The 16,602-nt window shown below is 50.4% G+C and overlaps 2 protein-coding genes across 2 annotated transcripts; both read left to right on the top strand.

Moving 5' to 3' along the window:
• Nucleotides 1-3,748: 3,748 nt before the first annotated feature.
• SST (somatostatin) lies at nucleotides 3,749-5,437 on the top strand. Its single transcript, XM_065073558.1, has 2 exons — nucleotides 3,749-3,977; nucleotides 4,925-5,437. The coding sequence occupies exons 1-2, from the start codon at nucleotides 3,840-3,842 to the stop codon at nucleotides 5,135-5,137; spliced, it is 351 nt and encodes a 116-aa protein (XP_064929630.1). The 5' UTR covers nucleotides 3,749-3,839; the 3' UTR covers nucleotides 5,138-5,437.
• Nucleotides 5,438-11,073: 5,636 nt separating this feature from the next.
• Nucleotides 11,074-15,543, top strand: LOC102092572 (cytoskeleton-associated protein 5). The gene is made up of 2 exons (XM_021280538.2): nucleotides 11,074-14,994; nucleotides 15,401-15,543. The coding sequence occupies exons 1-2, from the start codon at nucleotides 11,268-11,270 to the stop codon at nucleotides 15,451-15,453; spliced, it is 3,780 nt and encodes a 1,259-aa protein (XP_021136213.1). The 5' UTR covers nucleotides 11,074-11,267; the 3' UTR covers nucleotides 15,454-15,543.
• Nucleotides 15,544-16,602: the final 1,059 nt, after the last annotated feature.

Below are 16,602 nucleotides of genomic sequence, written 5' to 3'. Positions count from 1 at the left end.
GTCTGGAAAGCTTTTTGTAGGTTAGCCAAGGAGGTGAGGTGTAATGAAAGCTGATATTGTGGCCGTAGTGACAGCAGAGGGCACGCTTTGCTGATACAATGCTGAGTATGCAGCCTGTGCATACAGTTCTGGGCATTGCTGGGCCGCTCTGGATCTGTGGAGCAAGTGGGGATAAGTAAGCAGTCACAGGAATTCAATGCAATTCAATCATCTGCAAAGCCACATGCCCGGCAGTGCTGCAGCAGAAAGAAAGGAATAGAGTTGGATTTATCTGGTTAGAGAATGAGTGAAAAAAAATTCAGAGCACACTGACCATATAGAGAAGCTGGGGGTGGGAGAACTGGTAAATCAATATGCAACTTATTCATCACTCCATGCCTGTGCCAGAGTTATAAGGACATCTGGAGGTCTGCCCTTACCCCTTCCCAGGAGTCCTCAGTAGGAGACAGTCTGAAGATAACTAGAGCAGATGGACTCCCTTTCTCCACTCCCTCATTGCTGGTGCCTTAAGCTCAGCACAAGGTAATTTTCTGACAAAGCACATGTTTGCATCTTTGTTTAAATGGTATTTTTCCTTTAGATTTTCCTTTAAATGAAACGTCAGAACTTTTCAGATGGAGAATATCAGTCATTCTCCCAAATACTACCTGAGATCATGAAGAACTTTGGTCCATTCAACATTTTATCCATCAACAAGGCTCAGACCTGATGGCAACTCAGTTTCTCACCTTTGAACAGGCTGAGATGTTTCTAGAGGAACATTTCCACTGAAGCTCTGTCTCTTGTCCTGCCGCCAACAGCCTCACAACCTCAGCCAAGTCCCAAGGGAGAAAAAACAGTCAAGGTGGATGTCAGAGCTTTCCTGAGGCTGCTCTGGCTCAGGAGCCAAATCATCTCCTGATGGGCAGCAAGATGAGAAAGCGGAAAGCATGCACACACTTGTTTTCCTCAGCTGTCTGAAATTCAGTGGGACAAATCCAATACATTTACCTGCAGTAATATTTTTCCTGTTGCTAGAGGACACCAGCGTAATTCCTCCAGCCTGCCCTGCACTACCAGATGGACAGATGAGGTAGATAGATGTTAAAATGAAAAAGCAAAGGGTGGGTGAAGAAAGGGCCTATCAAGGAACAGCTCTGGGCTGAAAGTCTTTAGTAAGGCTGGACTCATGCACACAGAGGTGCTGCAAGTGGCTGGAGAAGAGTCAGGTGCTGAGCAGTCTGAATTTGTGCAGGACATCATGAATGGCCTCTCAAAATCCCTTAAGGACTCCAGTTTGATATCTTCCCCTATTTATGCCAGCATGACCATACCACCTTCTTAAAACCAGTCCTGCTGGCCTGCCCAGAACCCACCCATCTCAGACTGAGCACTTGTACCTCTGCAAAATCCCGTAAAGTGTGTATGAGTCCTGCTGGCCCCACACAAAGTCAGCAGGAAACAAGAAAGATGGGGAACTCACCAAGAAAGTTGTTTGTGCGCTGTGTCAACTACTACAGCTCCCATATCCATGTTGGTGTACAGATGGGTCCTAATGATGCTGAAATGTAGCAGTTTTTCCATCCCATGCAGTGGTCCAAGGCTACACTCCAGCCCATTGCTGTACCCTGTGAAACATAGTGAACTGATCCATGCAGCACATCAGTGTAGATCCATAGTTGTGGCAGCTCAAGGAGCTGGTAACCATTCCTTCCCACCCAGGAGTGATGGGGGTTCCCAGAGTCCCCTTTCCTTTGGGATGACAAGCTGAATGGCAAAAGGGTGCCAAGCTGGACAGTTGCCTGCTGTCTGAAGTGACAGGGGACATTAGGTAACAGCTTCCAATAGCCACAGGGGAGCCTGAAATAACCCTGTGCTCCATCCCATTTCCATCTCTGCTCCTCCCCGGCACGGCACCCAAGCAGGCTGCTCTGCCCTGGGCTGTGGGAGCTGGGACAAGCTGTTGGGGTGTTTGGGACATTTTCAAAGCTGGTCACGTCTGGCACAGCAGCGTGGCACAGCTGGGTGGTGCTGTGCCAAGGGTGAGAATCTGGGGACTACAAAAGCAGCCTGTTCCCAATGCAAGAAAACTGGGAGACCCCAGCTTGCTGCTACTTGCACAGCTGGGAGAAGTGCGGAAATGACTGTTGCTGGGAGAAACCATCCTTAGGGAGTCTCTTTTGAAGGCAGGCAAGAAAGCCAGGATAGCTTTGATGCCCTGGTGTCTGCTGCCCTGGCCATTTGCCATGCCCAGGATTGGCTCTGCTTCTCTGACCAGCCGAGAGAGATGCTGGTCCAGCTGCTAGCACAGCGTTGGAGAAAGAAGCTCTGGGAGTTTTTACTCTTTTTGAGTCCAAATTTCTCCTGTTGGCCTTGGCAGGAAGCTGTGTCCTGTGCATGAAACAAGGCAATGTGTTTTAATTAGAGTAAGGGCTCACTCCTCTCTACCGGTTTCCACAGAGCAACACCAGTGCTAGAAGACAGACAGAGTCTGGGAGTGCAGGGCTTGACCTCATTCAGGTCAGGCAGCTGGGGAAAGGCTGGCTGTAAAAGCAGCACAAGTCAACTCAACCCACAGGGTCTCCTGGACTACAAATGAAGGCTTCTTCTCTTATGGATGTCATTCATTTTGTGCCATCATTTGGGAAGAATGCAGAGGATGAAGGCTATGTGCGGCTGCAGATGTCTGCACAAAGGAAGGGATGCTCCATGCAGGTAGGGCAGTCCCAGTTCAACCCAGAGGTCTTCCTGGTCTGGAACCAGTGACCAGCACCGATTCCTCTTGCTGGGCTGTAAAGCAGAGCAGAAACACCATGGTTCATGGACCACACTTCCAGGTCAGCCTCAGCAAATCCAGCCAGCAGCCCCAGGGTTGAAGGAGGTGTAGGCACATTAATTCAACATGAAATGGAGTTTTCTGGAGACCTTTGTGCAATACTTGCGTCCTCCTTGTCCCCACGAGCCCATGACTTTCCACAGGTGGAAACTGAGTGGGAAGAAAGCTCCTGATAACCCTTTTCTGTGAGGTAGCAGAGTCCCTTTCTCGTGCATTCTCCGCTGTTCTGGCCAGCTGACACATAGCTGAAGATCCCCGTCCTCTGGGGTGACAGGGGCTTTCCCAGTGTGGTCCAAACAGCCACCGCCTGCCAGTGGAGCTGCCTGGATGGGGTGGAGGGAGCTGCTCAGGGATGTGACGGGGAAAGGTCCAGGCAAGGACCAGTGCCCAAGAGCTCCACAGGGGCCATTGAAGGCAGAAAGAATACCTGGGCACAGCTCAGCATTCCCCACTCCCTGCTGGCACTGGGGGCGAATCTGGCCTTAGAGGCACCCTTTCCAGCTCCCCAGACTCTGCAGCTGGTTTTTAACCGGTGGGGCAGGAAGCTGTGCTAGGGTGAGGGGCTTCAGCACCGGTGTTGTGGGGGGGCTTAGGCCTCTGGCATGCGGGTCAAACCCACGGGCTGGCCGGTACACAGCCGGGACTCCCCACTGCTGTGCCGGGAGCGCTTGTGGCTGGGGAGGAGGGAGTAGACGAGCAGGGTCGCTGTCTCCGGAGGGGGTGGTGATTTGGCCAGAAAAAGCGCCAGGGGTCGGGGGGCGGCCGGAGGGGGCTACTCGGGGGGCACTGAGGACGCTTGACCGGCCCCGAGCTGAGCATCCCCGGTCGCGGCCCCCCCGCTCGGTCCCGGGCAGGGACCCACCCCCGGCGGCGTGGGGCGAGGGGGGCGCCCCCGCCTTGACGTCAGGAGAAGGGTTTATAAAGGCGACGGGAGGCGAGGAGATCCCCAACGCCGGAGCCGAGCCGCAGCGGAGCCGCCAGCGCCGACCCGCCGCCGCCTCTCCGCGCCCGACCCGCCGGCGAGATGCTGTCGTGCCGCCTCCAGTGCGCCCTGGCCCTGATCACCATCGCCCTGGCCCTCGGCACCGTCTCGGCCGCCCCGTCGGACCCGCGGCTCCGGCAGTTCCTGCAGAAGTCCTTGGCTGCTGCCGCCGGGAAGCAGGTGAGAGCCCCGCGACGGGGCGGCCACCGCTCGGGCACCGCGACGGCCCTGCTGCAGACCCCCGCTTCTACTGCAGAGATCCCCCCTGATTCCCCGTTGCAGACCCTCCATTTCCCTAGCAGAGCCCTTGGCACCTCCATTGCATGCCCCCAAGCTTCACTGCTGCAGAGCCCTTCAAGTTCCCTACTAGACACCCCAGGGCCCTCAGTGTAGTTCCTCACCAGACCTTTGCTCTGTCCCCACTTCAGACCTCCCGTTGATTGCTGCAGACCCCAGTTCCATGACAGATGCTGTAGTTCCCTGCAGAAGCTGAGCCAGTGACATACTGGGCAGCTGGGGGTAGGAAGGGGAAACACCCCCCAGCCCAGCCCAGCCCAGCTGGGTGCTGATGGGGAATGAGGAGCAGCTGCTGCTGGGGCAGAGCCCCTGGTGAAGGTCTTCAGGGGTTCTCCAGGGTGCAGAGCCAAGGCAGCTGCCCCCATGTAGCAGGAGGTTGTCCTTATCTGTGCAAGGGACCAGCCAAGGCTTGGAGGGACTGGAGGAAAAATAACCCCTAGTGAGAGGGTGACCGAACTCAGCCTCCCCTGCGAGCTCCCCCAAAGACCTTTCCCATGTCACTTTAGCCACAGCCTCACAGCATCCTTGCTGAGTCCGGCACAGTGTACTGGGAAGGGAAGGTAGTGTGGTGTTTGAATGGGTTCATTCCCTGCCGTGGACAGGGCAGCAGTCACTTCTCCACACCAGATAGATGTCAGTGCTTTTCTGCTCCACTTTATTTCATAGACACAGCTGCAGCTGTGAGGCTGGGATCCTTGGAAAACTGGGGTTCCTGTTCTCCAGAGTCCTGCATGCCTCTAATCTGCACACAAAGGTGTCTTAGATGGACAGAGTGGTGAGCCCTGGAAAGCCAAGGAGTAATTGTCTCTTTTTCTCTCTTCTCCCCCAAGGAGCTGGCCAAGTACTTTTTGGCAGAACTGCTCTCAGAGCCAAGCCAGACAGAAAATGAAGCCCTGGAGTCTGAGGACTTGTCCCGAGGGGCTGAGCAGGATGAAGTGAGACTGGAGCTGGAGCGTTCGGCTAACTCAAACCCCGCTCTGGCACCCCGGGAACGCAAAGCGGGCTGCAAGAACTTCTTCTGGAAAACTTTCACATCTTGTTAGCTTTTGAAACCCACCTCTTCTCCCCATCCATCCCTGCCTTCTTCCTAGCCCCAGCCCTGAGCAGAACCTTCACCATAAAAGGCGAAGACTGTAAATACACAATCCACGGTTATGGTGAAATTAAACAAGGAAAAATTGAGTTTGATTTCCAATTGTTTTAATAAAACTTTCTGTTCCAATTGTACATGATTCGCTTGAGTTGTGATTTATGACTAGTCCTTTAATGACATGCACTCTGCAGCTCTTTCAGATGTACTATTTTTAATTCTTTGTTGCAATAAAGTTTATGTTTCAAACGGTGATGTGGAGACTTGGTGGTCAATGAGAAAACCTAAGTCACCTCTTAGGCTGCTTGTCTTCAAAATGCTGCCCATCTTCAGGTAGCAGCAGCAAACGGCATCCACATGTATGCACACACACACACATTATTTCTTAAAGCGATTTCTTTTTGTTGTTTGTTTACTGTGGTCTTTCTAAAGGACCCAGAGACACGGTGGTATTTTGGACATCAGATCACTGTAATTGTGACTGAGTCAAATCCACAGCACTGGCACTTCAATCAGTCCAGAGGATTTACACCCATCGCCAGAGGCATCACTATAAATCACAGCTGTATATTCCAGGCGATGGGGGTTAGGAAAGTAGTTCACAGTACAAATTTATTCCACACATACCTTGTTCTGTTCTCAGCCACAAAGACTAAAATGTTTTCTTACCTGGTATATTTTACTCCTTACAACATCTCTGACAAACACTGCTTCTGGGATTCCTTTGTAAAGTTTTCCTTTGTTCTGCTGCACAGGAGGAGGTTTTGCATCCCTGTAAAACTAAGATGTTAATCCTATGCCACCAATTCTTCTCCATCTAAATGAACTGGTTACTGCAGCTTTTCTACCCACTGCATCATCATTAAAGGCAATATTAAAAGGTTCGATATGGCAGGAGAGAGCATCAGGAAAAAGACATGCTTCTCTCAATGGAAGATAAATTCTTTGTGCTTTTGCAGAGCCTCTTCACTTTCTGGCTGTGCTGGTTTGTGGTGTGCAACCGCGGGTGAGTTGGAGCCACGGAATATGCATCCTGCACGGGGGACAGGTATCACTTCCCCGAGAAAGTCACCATTTAGGATTAAAGGTAACAAACATTTTGTAACCATCATATGTGAAGGTGGAAAATGGGAGATCTTAGAGATGTTCATGGCCGAAGGGCTGAGCATGACCCCTGTGGAGGTGGATTCAGCATCTGAGGGCATGTTAAATCGCTTCTGATCTGTGCTCAGCGTAGCTCTCTGTGGGGGGTTGTTGCTTTTATTCTTGGTCTGCGCCTCCTTTCCCTGTAGGCAGGAATCTCCTTAGATTTGAGTTGTAGACAGGTGAATCCTTTGTCCTTGGGAACTATAGCAGTGAAACGTGAAATCCCAGCCGTGCCACGCTCACTCACCACAGGGCTGGGCTGCTCCACAGCTGACCGGCAAGAGACCGAGGCAGTGGGGGACATGTGGGGTGACAAGCTGCTGGCATTGCGCCCCCCCCGAGCCCAGAGGCAGGGCTGGATGCTGCTCTCCCTTCCTGGAGCAGGGCAGCCGCGGCTGCTGCTGGTGCTGCAGGCAGGTTAAGGGCTGCCTGCTCCCTGCCTGGCTGCTGGGAACCTGAATCCTGCACCCACTGGAGAAGACTTGCCGTGATGTGATCTTGAGTCTCACCAGCTCCTGGGAGCCTCCTCTCCTCCTCCCTCATATGAGGAGTAAGTTTTGCGGTACAGAGGGGTTGAGAGCTCTGTCCTCTTTACTGGAGCTGAGTGCGTTGCAGACTGAGCAGGGAATGGTGATCCCCGCAGTGTTTCAGGGGACAGGGGCAGAGCACGGGCAGGGAACCCTTTTTCACCCCCTGGATTTCTGTGGAGGGTGCAGGATTAACTCACCCTTGGGAGAGGGGCAGAGCTGGCATCATTGGGGGCAAAGCCTCCAAAAAGACATTTGAGATGCACAGGTAATGTAGATCATTTCTCAGCCCTAAAAGCAGACAGGGTGAGAAGATTATCCCATTTGAAAGAGTGGAGACAGACTCTCTAAGGAGAGAACAATAGTCCTAGCTCATGTCTGATACCTTTTTTGCTGTGCATCATGAAGGGAGCAGATTTTTGGGGATTCAGTAAAGCAGACACCTCCCCATCCCTGTCTGCTCACTCCTGTCTTGACTGAGGTTCCACTTGGCTTTCAAAAAGCAGCTAATTCTTCAATGCTGAGACAGCCTCAAGACAGCGGTTACAGGAACAGAAAGGGGGTGGAGGTGCCAGGGGCTTGAATATTCTTATGCACCGAGTCCATATTTCATGGGATATAAATAGACCACTCCTCGCCTGAGGTTTTTCTTCATGGTCCCTATGCTCAGCCAGTGCTTCTGAAGGGAGAATAATCCTGGCAATTGCTGGAGTGAAAGTCATCGCAAATAAGGATGTGGATGATCCTCAAGCACAAGCAGGAATTAAAGACAGTGATTCACATGTTACACCAGCCTGTTTCAGCAATACGGCTGGCGTCACGTCACAGCAGCTTCTGCGAAGCTAAATGAAGATACACTGGTGGAAGCACGTGTGAATGTCCTCAGTTCAGAGGCAGAAAGACAAACCCTTTCCTTTCATCAACTCAGGAGCTCCTGGAGTTTGGGGAAGTGGCTTCCAGGGTATTAAATATGGTATCACCATGTGTAATTGCAATGCGGCATCTCAAGTAGTCCCAGGTGCTGGGAGCCGTACAAACAGAATGTCAAAAACGGACTTGCCCTGCTGAGCTAAAAATACTAGAAAAACAAAGGAAGATTTATTGTTTCTCTTTGATAGGTGGGAATAATGGGGTAAAGAGATTAAATGACTGTGTTTAATCCCTGGCCACACAGCCACAAAACAGTGTCCCAGGCTGGGAAGACTCTTGCTGAGCAAGGCTGAGTCTGGGATGAGCACATAGGTATGGTCATCTCCCACGGGCCAGAGCTGCCAAAGGGGAGAGCAGGTTTTGTGAGAGGTTTTTCAAGTGATGTTCTCTGGAGTTCAATGGAGGAGCAGCCTCAGCACGGGCCAGAGGAAGGTGAGGGGCTGTGATGATCCATACATGGCTGATTCATCTCCCCTCTTGCACTCAGTGTCACGGGCAGACCCAGAGCAATCCCCATTCCAGCAAGTATCTTCAACCCGGTGATTCATCTGAGTGAGGCAGTGCAGGGAAATGTCCATGAGAAACCAAATAAAATGGCTTGAAATTGCTGTCTGAAGAGTTACTTTTAAAGAAAATGAGAAAAGCTTATATGAGGTCTGAAAACACACATCCCTCGATGGGAAGTCAGTGAGGAGCTGCTCAGCCATCCCCAGCAGCAAACTCTCTGACTAATGATGCCAGGGGGTCATTCACTCTAGCAAGCAGGTCGGGATCTTTTTAATGTGCATCCCAAATTGGTAAGAAAGGCAAGTCTTCCTTGGCCTGAAAGGCTTAATGGTGACAGATAACTTGAAGCGATCCTAGCTGTGGTGCAGAGCAAACACTTGTGGGATCCAGATTTCATAACCTGTGTCCACTCTGGCACCAGATCACTCCTTTTGGCTCTGCAGAAAAGACAAATAATGTGGACTGATGAGCACAGCTACCCTTCACTCAGAACAGCCTGTAAGATGCTCTGGGCTGCTTTTGCATTTGTGCTCTGCCTCTATGGCTCCTAGCAAGCATTACACCATCACTCTGATCTGCAGCCACCAGAAGCATCTCAGATTCCCAGACCTCTGCTCTCACCCCAGGAATCTTCTTCCCTTTCATCCTGCCCAACTCCAGCACCTTTGGGGAGCACCAGAACAACACCCAGCCCCTGTATGGGTCAGCACCGGCTTTTGAAAAGAAGCATTTACTGTTGCGAGTCCTAATTCTCTGAATGCGAGGCAGCAGGATGTTTATAGACCAGGTTGAGAAAAGGAATACCTGAGCAATAAAAGTTATTATGATAAAGGAACAAACTGTACTCCCTGCTTTCTGAACACCTTCTGACTCTTTGACAGCTTCTCTCCAGAACAGTGCAATAAAACTCACACTCTGTATGTTCTTTTCCTTTGCTTTATTAGGGAATTATTTGTTACTTTTTGTCAGTACCTAATTGCACTTCTGAGAATAGCCATTTGGCCAGATACTGTGAATACCTCAGAAGACTTTTTGAATCCCAGTCTTGGGAGATTTAGCCCATAAACAACTTGTAGAACACAAACAAAAAATAACAAGGTCACATAAGAACTACCAAGTTCAGGTTTTTTTATGTATAGTACAAATGCTGGTTTGTCCCATGAACTAATATTTCTAACATCATCTGAAAAAGAAACCCACCTGGTCATTCAATTAACAAAATTAATTTAATGAAGGTCCCCAATGTTTCAAATAAAGAGATTCCCTGAGAAAGCATAAAATGGTGCACTCAAATCCAGGCTTTGTTCATCACCTGGGTTGGCTGCTGGACCAGAGAGAGAGTGACCTGGTCCTGTACACAATACCAGAGCATCCCTCACAACGCTCTCTGCTGCCTTCCTCTCCCACACAGCTGGCTCTTGCAATCACAGCCCACCAAGCTCCGTGGTGGGAGGGAGGAAGCTCTCTTTGCCTCCAGGCCTGCCTAAGCATCCCCAGGAGGTGAGCCTAGAGGTGTTTCCAGGCCCTATCTTGCTTGTCCCTCAACCCTTGTAAGGAGAGTCCCCTGGGCATGGAGCAGAAGCTGGTGAACCCCTCACAGACTGGCACTGCTGTGTCCCAAGGTAGAGCGTTTGGTCCCTTACATAGCTCTGTGTTCTGCCTTCAAGGGAAATCTCTCTTTCTACTCAGGACTGAGATTTAAGGAAGAAAAAGGATCCTCCTGGTGACTGGCTGCCACATCTTCAAGGCTCTTCTGTAAAACTTTGGTGCTGCCTCTTTTCTTCCCTATATTACTCCCCGTATTTGTTTGTGATTCTTCCCAGAAGCTGCTCTGCTCCCCATACCAGCCCCTTCCCCAAAAGGTGCAATGTGGGGGGACATCGCTGAGCAGAACCTGAGCAATGAGGTGCACTGCAGCCAGCAGAGAGAGCCAAAGAGCACAGATTGTCCTATTTATGGTCTACATCTGTAAGACCAGATGCTTAGGATGAGTGTCTTCTGTGCCACAGGCTGTCCGAGCTCACTAGAGGGAGATGGGCTGGATACAAGGGTCCTGCAGAGGAGCTTTCCATGGAGTGGCACTTGCAGAGGCTGGAGCCATGTGAGGATGCAGGCAATGCTGCTGCAGTGACGAAGACTTTTCCCCCAAACTATGTGCCTGCTTTTCATTTCTAAAGGGCATTTCTCGTGTCGGTGTTGCCAATTTTTAATGGATTAGAAGATAAATAAGGTGAAAGTAAGTGAACTGTTCTATCTAGGGTTAAATGCAGTGGGGTTTGTTTTAATGGCAACCTGTAAGAAATCGCTTCCATGCGAATCTTTTTCCCTTAGAATTTTTTTGTTGTTTTTCAGCATCCAAAACAATTTCTTATTCACTCAGGCATTCTGAAACTTCACAGCTTAAGCAGCATCGGCAAAGGCAGAGGGAGGAAAGGCTACAACCAGTTAAAGGCTCAGGGGACCAGATGGCCCGTGGTGGTGGCACTTTGGCACAATGTGTGGCAGTCACTGTTTCCCAGACCGCATCTTCCATAGCTTGAATAAAAAGCCCCCGGAGGCAATGGTGGCTGGAGGTGATGTTACCTGTGCTGATGTCTTCTCCTCCCAATTGCAACAAGTGGTCCTGGACCTGGGGGTCTCAGACCCTGCTGCGGGAAGAACGGTAGCTTCTTGTGGCAATAAGACACCACCACACCAGTGTGGATATCCACGGGCTGTCCTCCCAGAACAGTTGGGGTCACACCAACCTCACAATGGCTGGTGCTCTCCAGGGCTGTTCCATGGGTTCCATGCACTCTGCCAAGGGGGACTCAAAGCTGCTGCCCTAACATCTCCATTCCCCTTGACACGACCTAGTAGCAGAAACACCCGGTAATACTCTCTCGCTCCTGGTCTGAGGTCCTTGGAAGGAAACCCCATCATCCTTGGAAGGACAGAGGCCAACAGCAAACAGGAAAATTGGTCTCAAGTAACATGTTTGAACCAGAGCTCTCCGCAGAAGAGTGTGGGAAAAAGGCAGTGGCTGTTCTCCCTGAAACCTGCATCCAGAATTTGGAAAGCAACGATTGGAAAGAGAGGCTTTCCAGTCTGGATACCCTTCAGAAAACAGTTGGGGAGATGAAGAGAAGTGAAATACCATGCCAAGCCCTGGTGAGACTGCTGTCACAAAGATGCAAGGAAACAAAGCTCCAGGTGATGCAGAAGAAACTTCACACCATCACCTTGCTAGCCCAGAAAGGGAACTTCTCCAGAACATCTGCCCAAATTGTCCTGGAAAGTGTCGTAGAAATGGTGGGAGATGTGTTATGCAGCAACAGTGCTCAAGGAGCCCTGACAGCTATAGCGGAGGCATGTTCGTTGCCTTGGACTGCAAAGACAGCCATGTTGTTGGCCTTCTCACAGAATAACTGCAGGATCCATTCCAAGATCTTGGACTGGCTGTCAAATGCAATTTTGGAGTTTGGCTTTGCAGGGATGGAGGCCAAGGCACTGGTCAATACCCTGAAGATTGCTCTTGCTTCTGTTCACTCAGATGTGCAGAGATCAGCCATCACTTTGCTGGGGGTTATTTACCTGTATATGGGAGACTCACTGAGAGCACTGATGGAGAATGAAGAGCTGCCGCTTCTTCCCCAGATAGATGCTGAGCTGGAGAAGTTGCATGGACAGGTCCCACCAATTCCCAGTCGTGCCAACTCCAAGCCACACCTAAATGACAGGGCCCAGGATAACCCAGGGGATCACAGAAGGACTGAAGCCGTAGACATTGGTGACAGGATCACACCAGAGCTGGTGTCAAAGCTGCAAGGGAAGAACTGGATGATCCAGAGGGAGGGCCTGGAAGAGGTTGCAGGCATCCTTCAGGATGCCAGATTGATCCAGCCAAACATAGGAGAGCTCCCAAGAGCCCTGAGGGCTTGTCTCTGCAACCCAAACCCCACTCTGGTACAGATGGCTCTGAGGGTCCTCCAGCAGCTGTCCACAGCCATGGGTTCAAACATCAAACAGCATATGAAGGACTTGGGCTTTCCCCTCATTGCTCTGTTTAGGGAAAGCAAAAGCAGCACGAGAGCTGCTGCCCTGGCTGCCGTGAATGCCTGGGCTGCACAGATCAACATATTGGAGTGGCTGGAAGGGCAGGACATTTCAGAAGGTCCAGGTGAAGGAGTGCCTTCACAGAAGCAAGTGCTGGTGCAGTGGCTGGCTGAACAGCTGCCAACCCTCAAGTCGGCTCCCTTGGACCTGCTTCGGTGTGTGCCTCACCTCTACTCTTCCCTGCAAGACAGCAACAGGGACGTGCAGACAGCCTCGCAGGCAGCCCTGCCTTTCTTCATAATGCACCTTGGCTTTGAGAAGATGATTGAGGCCACCAGTCAGCTGAAGGCAGCTGCAAAGGACCACGTACTTGCGATACTAGAGAATGCCAATGACAGTCCAGCAGCCCAGTCCACTGCTTCTGCTAGGTCACTTTCCAGACATCCTGGAATCACCACCACAACTGCTTTCCCCTCAGTTCTAACCACGCCACCTGTAGCAACAACCTTGTCTTCACAAGCATCAGCTAAAGGGCCAGCATGCAAAAACAGAGGAGAGGGTAAGGAGCGTCCCAAGGCACCCAGGTCAAGAGAAACAATACTGATGGACACAGGTGCAGTCAAGGGAAAAGCACGAATGAATTTGACTCCGAAGGATGGGGTCAGCAAACTGGGACCTATCTTCATAATTGTTCCCAAGGGGAAAGAGCAGAGAATGAGAGATGAGAAAGGCAGCAAGGTGCTGCAGTGGAACTTCACTGCTCCCAGTGACAGGTATGTCAAGCAGCTGAAAGCTCAGATGAGCAGCTGTGTGTCCAGCGCTTTCCAGGCAGAAATGTTCCACTCCAGCTTCACACACCACATCAAAGCCTTGGCCATCATGGCCAAGCACTTAGAGACAGAAAAGGAAGGAGTTATCAGCTGCCTGGACCTGATCCTGAAGTGGCTCACCCTACGTTTCTTTGACACCAACACATGGGTGCTTATCAAGAGCCTAGATTACCTCAATCTGCTTCTAACCTTGCTGATCCAAGAAAAGTACCAGCTGATGGACAATGAGGCATTTTCCTTACTCCCATACCTGGTCCTGAAGATGGGGGAGCCAAGACAAACTGTTCTTAAATTGGTGCATGCCACTCTGAAGAGGATTTGCCTGGTGTACCCAGCTAGCAAGGTGTTTGGCTTCCTCATGGAAGGTATTAAGTCCAATAACACTAAGCAGCAGGAAGGCTGCCTGGTGGAGATGGGTTATCTCCTTGAAACGTATGGCCTAGGTGTATGTGGGCCAAACCCTAGCAAAACCTTGAAGAGGATAGCTGCCTTCCTTAGAGACCAAGACAGTGCTGTTCATCATGCTGCTCTAAACATTATGGTCACAGCTTGCAAAACTCATGGGGAAGCCCTGTTCAAAATGATTGGGTATCTTCCTGAAGAACATATGAGGATGCTGGGACAAATTGCTAAACAGCAACCTGGTAGAACAATAATTTCTTCAGCAAAACATTACAGTGAGAAACCTCAGCATGGTTCAAATGCAAGATCTGAAGTCACCTGTCAGCACGCAGGAGATGCACCCTCTAAGCTATATTCCACCTGCTCTGAAGAAGGGAATTTCAATTCAGTGAATGTGGCTCCTCAAACATTGCCTCCACCTGTAGGTGAGCAAGTGAGCAGGCTGGTCTCCAGAAAATACAGTCTCTTTAGACTGAAGGATATCATTCAGTTGGAAACAATCCCTGAATTCCAAACTCTGCCTATCTCCACGGACACTGATAACACATGTCATAACATCACCTCCACCATTAATTCCCTTATTTGTCGCATTAGCAGTGGCGATACTGACACCAGCATCCAGGCAATGAAAGAAACTGAGGAGATCCTGAGACAGAAGAGCAAAGTAGGAGCCATGTCTGGGCACATTAATGAGTTCCTTGTAGCCAGCTTTCGATCACTCAAGTTTATCAAACAGCAAAAGGAAGCAGATAAGAAATGGCAGAAGGAACAACTCATTCTGCGATGTAAATGTGTTATCCAGGTCTGTAACTGTGTCTTCCAGGAGATAAAACTGGCTCAGGAGGTCTCAGTGGAAGTGCTTAAGGATATAATGGACAATCTCTTTACCTTAATGCTAGACTTCCTGGATGGAGACCTAGAGGAAGACCAGAAGCTCATACAGTCCATTAATGTCCTCACAAAGAGGGTGTTGGAAAAATCTGACCAGACAAGGATTTTTCGTGCCTTGCTGAAACTGCTCCAAGACAGCCTGATGGGTGAGGGCAGCCCAGAGAAGTTTTCTGACCTGCTGGCTAAGTGCCTGTGGAGGGCCACATGGCTTCTCCCAGCCACCATCAGAACCATCAACCTGGATGAAATCCTGCTGGACGCCCACATGCTCATGAAGGGTCTCTCCAAGGAAAAACTGAAGCAGAGCACAAACAAACACACACTTTGGCCACTGAAAACTCTGCTGCACAACCTGTGCAAGCTGAAAGGAGCGAGTATCCTGGACCACCTCACCCTGATTGAGGATGCAGCTGGCTCCGAAGTGGAAGCTTACCTCCGAAAGACAGTCAGTCCTACTGCCAAGTATGGAGCAAAGGAAACAGCTGTAGGAGCAGGGGAGGAGGATCCCTGGGCAGTTTGCAGGGTTGCAAAGGACAAAGCAGGTGATGTTTTAAAGAGCATCTTCTAGAAAATGTGTGGGAGGGTCTAGAGGAGTTAAATTAATATAAGAAAAAATGGCCCAGGCGAAAGTTGGAGTCTTTTCTAGAAAACCTCTGCCCCTTCTTGCAGAGCTATGTGAAGCAAAGCCTGGCCATCATCTGCACAGAACGGGACACCAGAGAACATCTTCCTCCTCTCTTAGGGCTGTAACCTGAGGGGGAAGCATCTCCCTTTAGATCAACAGGGATCCCTGGAGGGACTATAAAGAGGAAGGCTGTTACACCATCCCACCACCTGGAAAACCTGCCATTCACCTGCAGCAGCAACAGTGCCTTGAGAGTGAGACAGTTCTCTGCAAGTCGGCTCCCCTCGAAGGGCACTAATGTCATGCTTCTCCCTCCTTTCCAGGGCGGTACAACAGTGATGTCCTTGGGGGCATGGAGAACCACCACCAAACATAGCATCGGGACCTCACAACTAGCCAGCCCTCCACCACACATGCATCAAGGGGCAGATGGGTGAATCACAAACCAATAAAGAAAGAACTCCAACATGAATATAGGGTGAGTTACCTGTGTTTTGGGAGTTCAGGGGTGCACCCCCCCAGGAAACCGGTCCCGGTTTCTGGTTGATGTCTCTGTTGCTGTTGTTCAGAAGAGCAAAGAGTGGGGTTGGTAGTGCTGGGGCACAGGTACTCAGCTGGGGAGAATTAAGAGGGCACATACCTATGGAGATCTCAGTCCAGTTCAGGCTGGGCTCCCCTGGTGAGCATGTGGAGGCTGATCCCTTCCCCAAGGGGTGTGGGTAAATGGAAAGAAGAGTGAACTGCTGCTCTTTCTGAAGCCAAAGAGGAGATAGGTCTTAAAACAAGGAGAGATGCAACCCAAACAAAGTGAAGAGGGTCTCCCAGGTTTCCTGGGTGCTGCAGGGAACAGCTATAGGGTTTGCTTGTTTCCGGAGCTCAAAGTCTTCATGTTTCCATGTCACAGCACAACTTTTTAGCCTTTAAAAAAATAAGGTGAGTGAGACCAAGGCCTTGGGGGAAAACCAAACTCCGAACACACAAATCTGGTCAGAGCACGGGGCAGTGAGCCATTCAGGGTGCTGATCCTGCCCAGAGAACCTCCACAGGGGTCCTTCCAACTTGGGAATTTCTAGCAGTCAAAACATTCACAGTCAATGAAGTTTCAGACCAACAGTGCACAACAGTGCACCAGCTGCACAATGAACCCACCAAAGGCACAGGTTGCAATAGGAAATTCGTCTGGTAAAGTGATTCATATAAGTTTGTTTTCTCTCAGGTAAAATCAATAAGACACAGACTTTCTAACCTGCTTCCATTTGTCAAACTGAAAGAGTTCGAGAGAGCAGAGTTGCTATGGGACAACTGCAGACTGCCAGTGCCTGATCCCAGCCCATCCCTTCCAGGGTGCCCAAAGGGCACTCTGCTATTGTCATGTAAAACCACCTTGATTCGTGTTTAACACCCTCTTACCTGTAAGTTCCCAAAGGTAGGACTCCTCTAGCTTTGTGTCATATGTAACCATAAGCACTTCAAGGATGCTCTCTAAATTACAAGGCCTATTTACTAATAGACAATTCAGCCAATT

This window comes from Columba livia, chromosome 9 (genome assembly GCF_036013475.1).
Source record: "Columba livia isolate bColLiv1 breed racing homer chromosome 9, bColLiv1.pat.W.v2, whole genome shotgun sequence".
NCBI lineage: Eukaryota > Metazoa > Chordata > Aves > Columbiformes > Columbidae > Columba > Columba livia.
The sequence above is the reverse complement of the archived record's forward strand: the minus strand, read 5'-3'. Positions and strand labels throughout refer to the sequence as shown.

Bases quoted from the DNA above. Each gene is read 5' to 3' on its own strand.
- SST (XM_065073558.1), top strand. From the start codon at position 3,840: ATGCTGTCGTGCCGCCTCCAGTGCGCCCTGGCCCTGATCACCATCGCC. The intron at 3,978-4,924 runs GTGAGAGCCCCG...TTCTCCCCCAAG, and splicing joins CTGCTGCCGCCGGGAAGCAG to GAGCTGGCCAAGTACTTTTT.
- LOC102092572 (XM_021280538.2), top strand. From the start codon at position 11,268: ATGTTTGAACCAGAGCTCTCCGCAGAAGAGTGTGGGAAAAAGGCAGTG. The intron at 14,995-15,400 runs GTGATGTTTTAA...CCTCCTTTCCAG, and splicing joins GGTTGCAAAGGACAAAGCAG to GGCGGTACAACAGTGATGTC.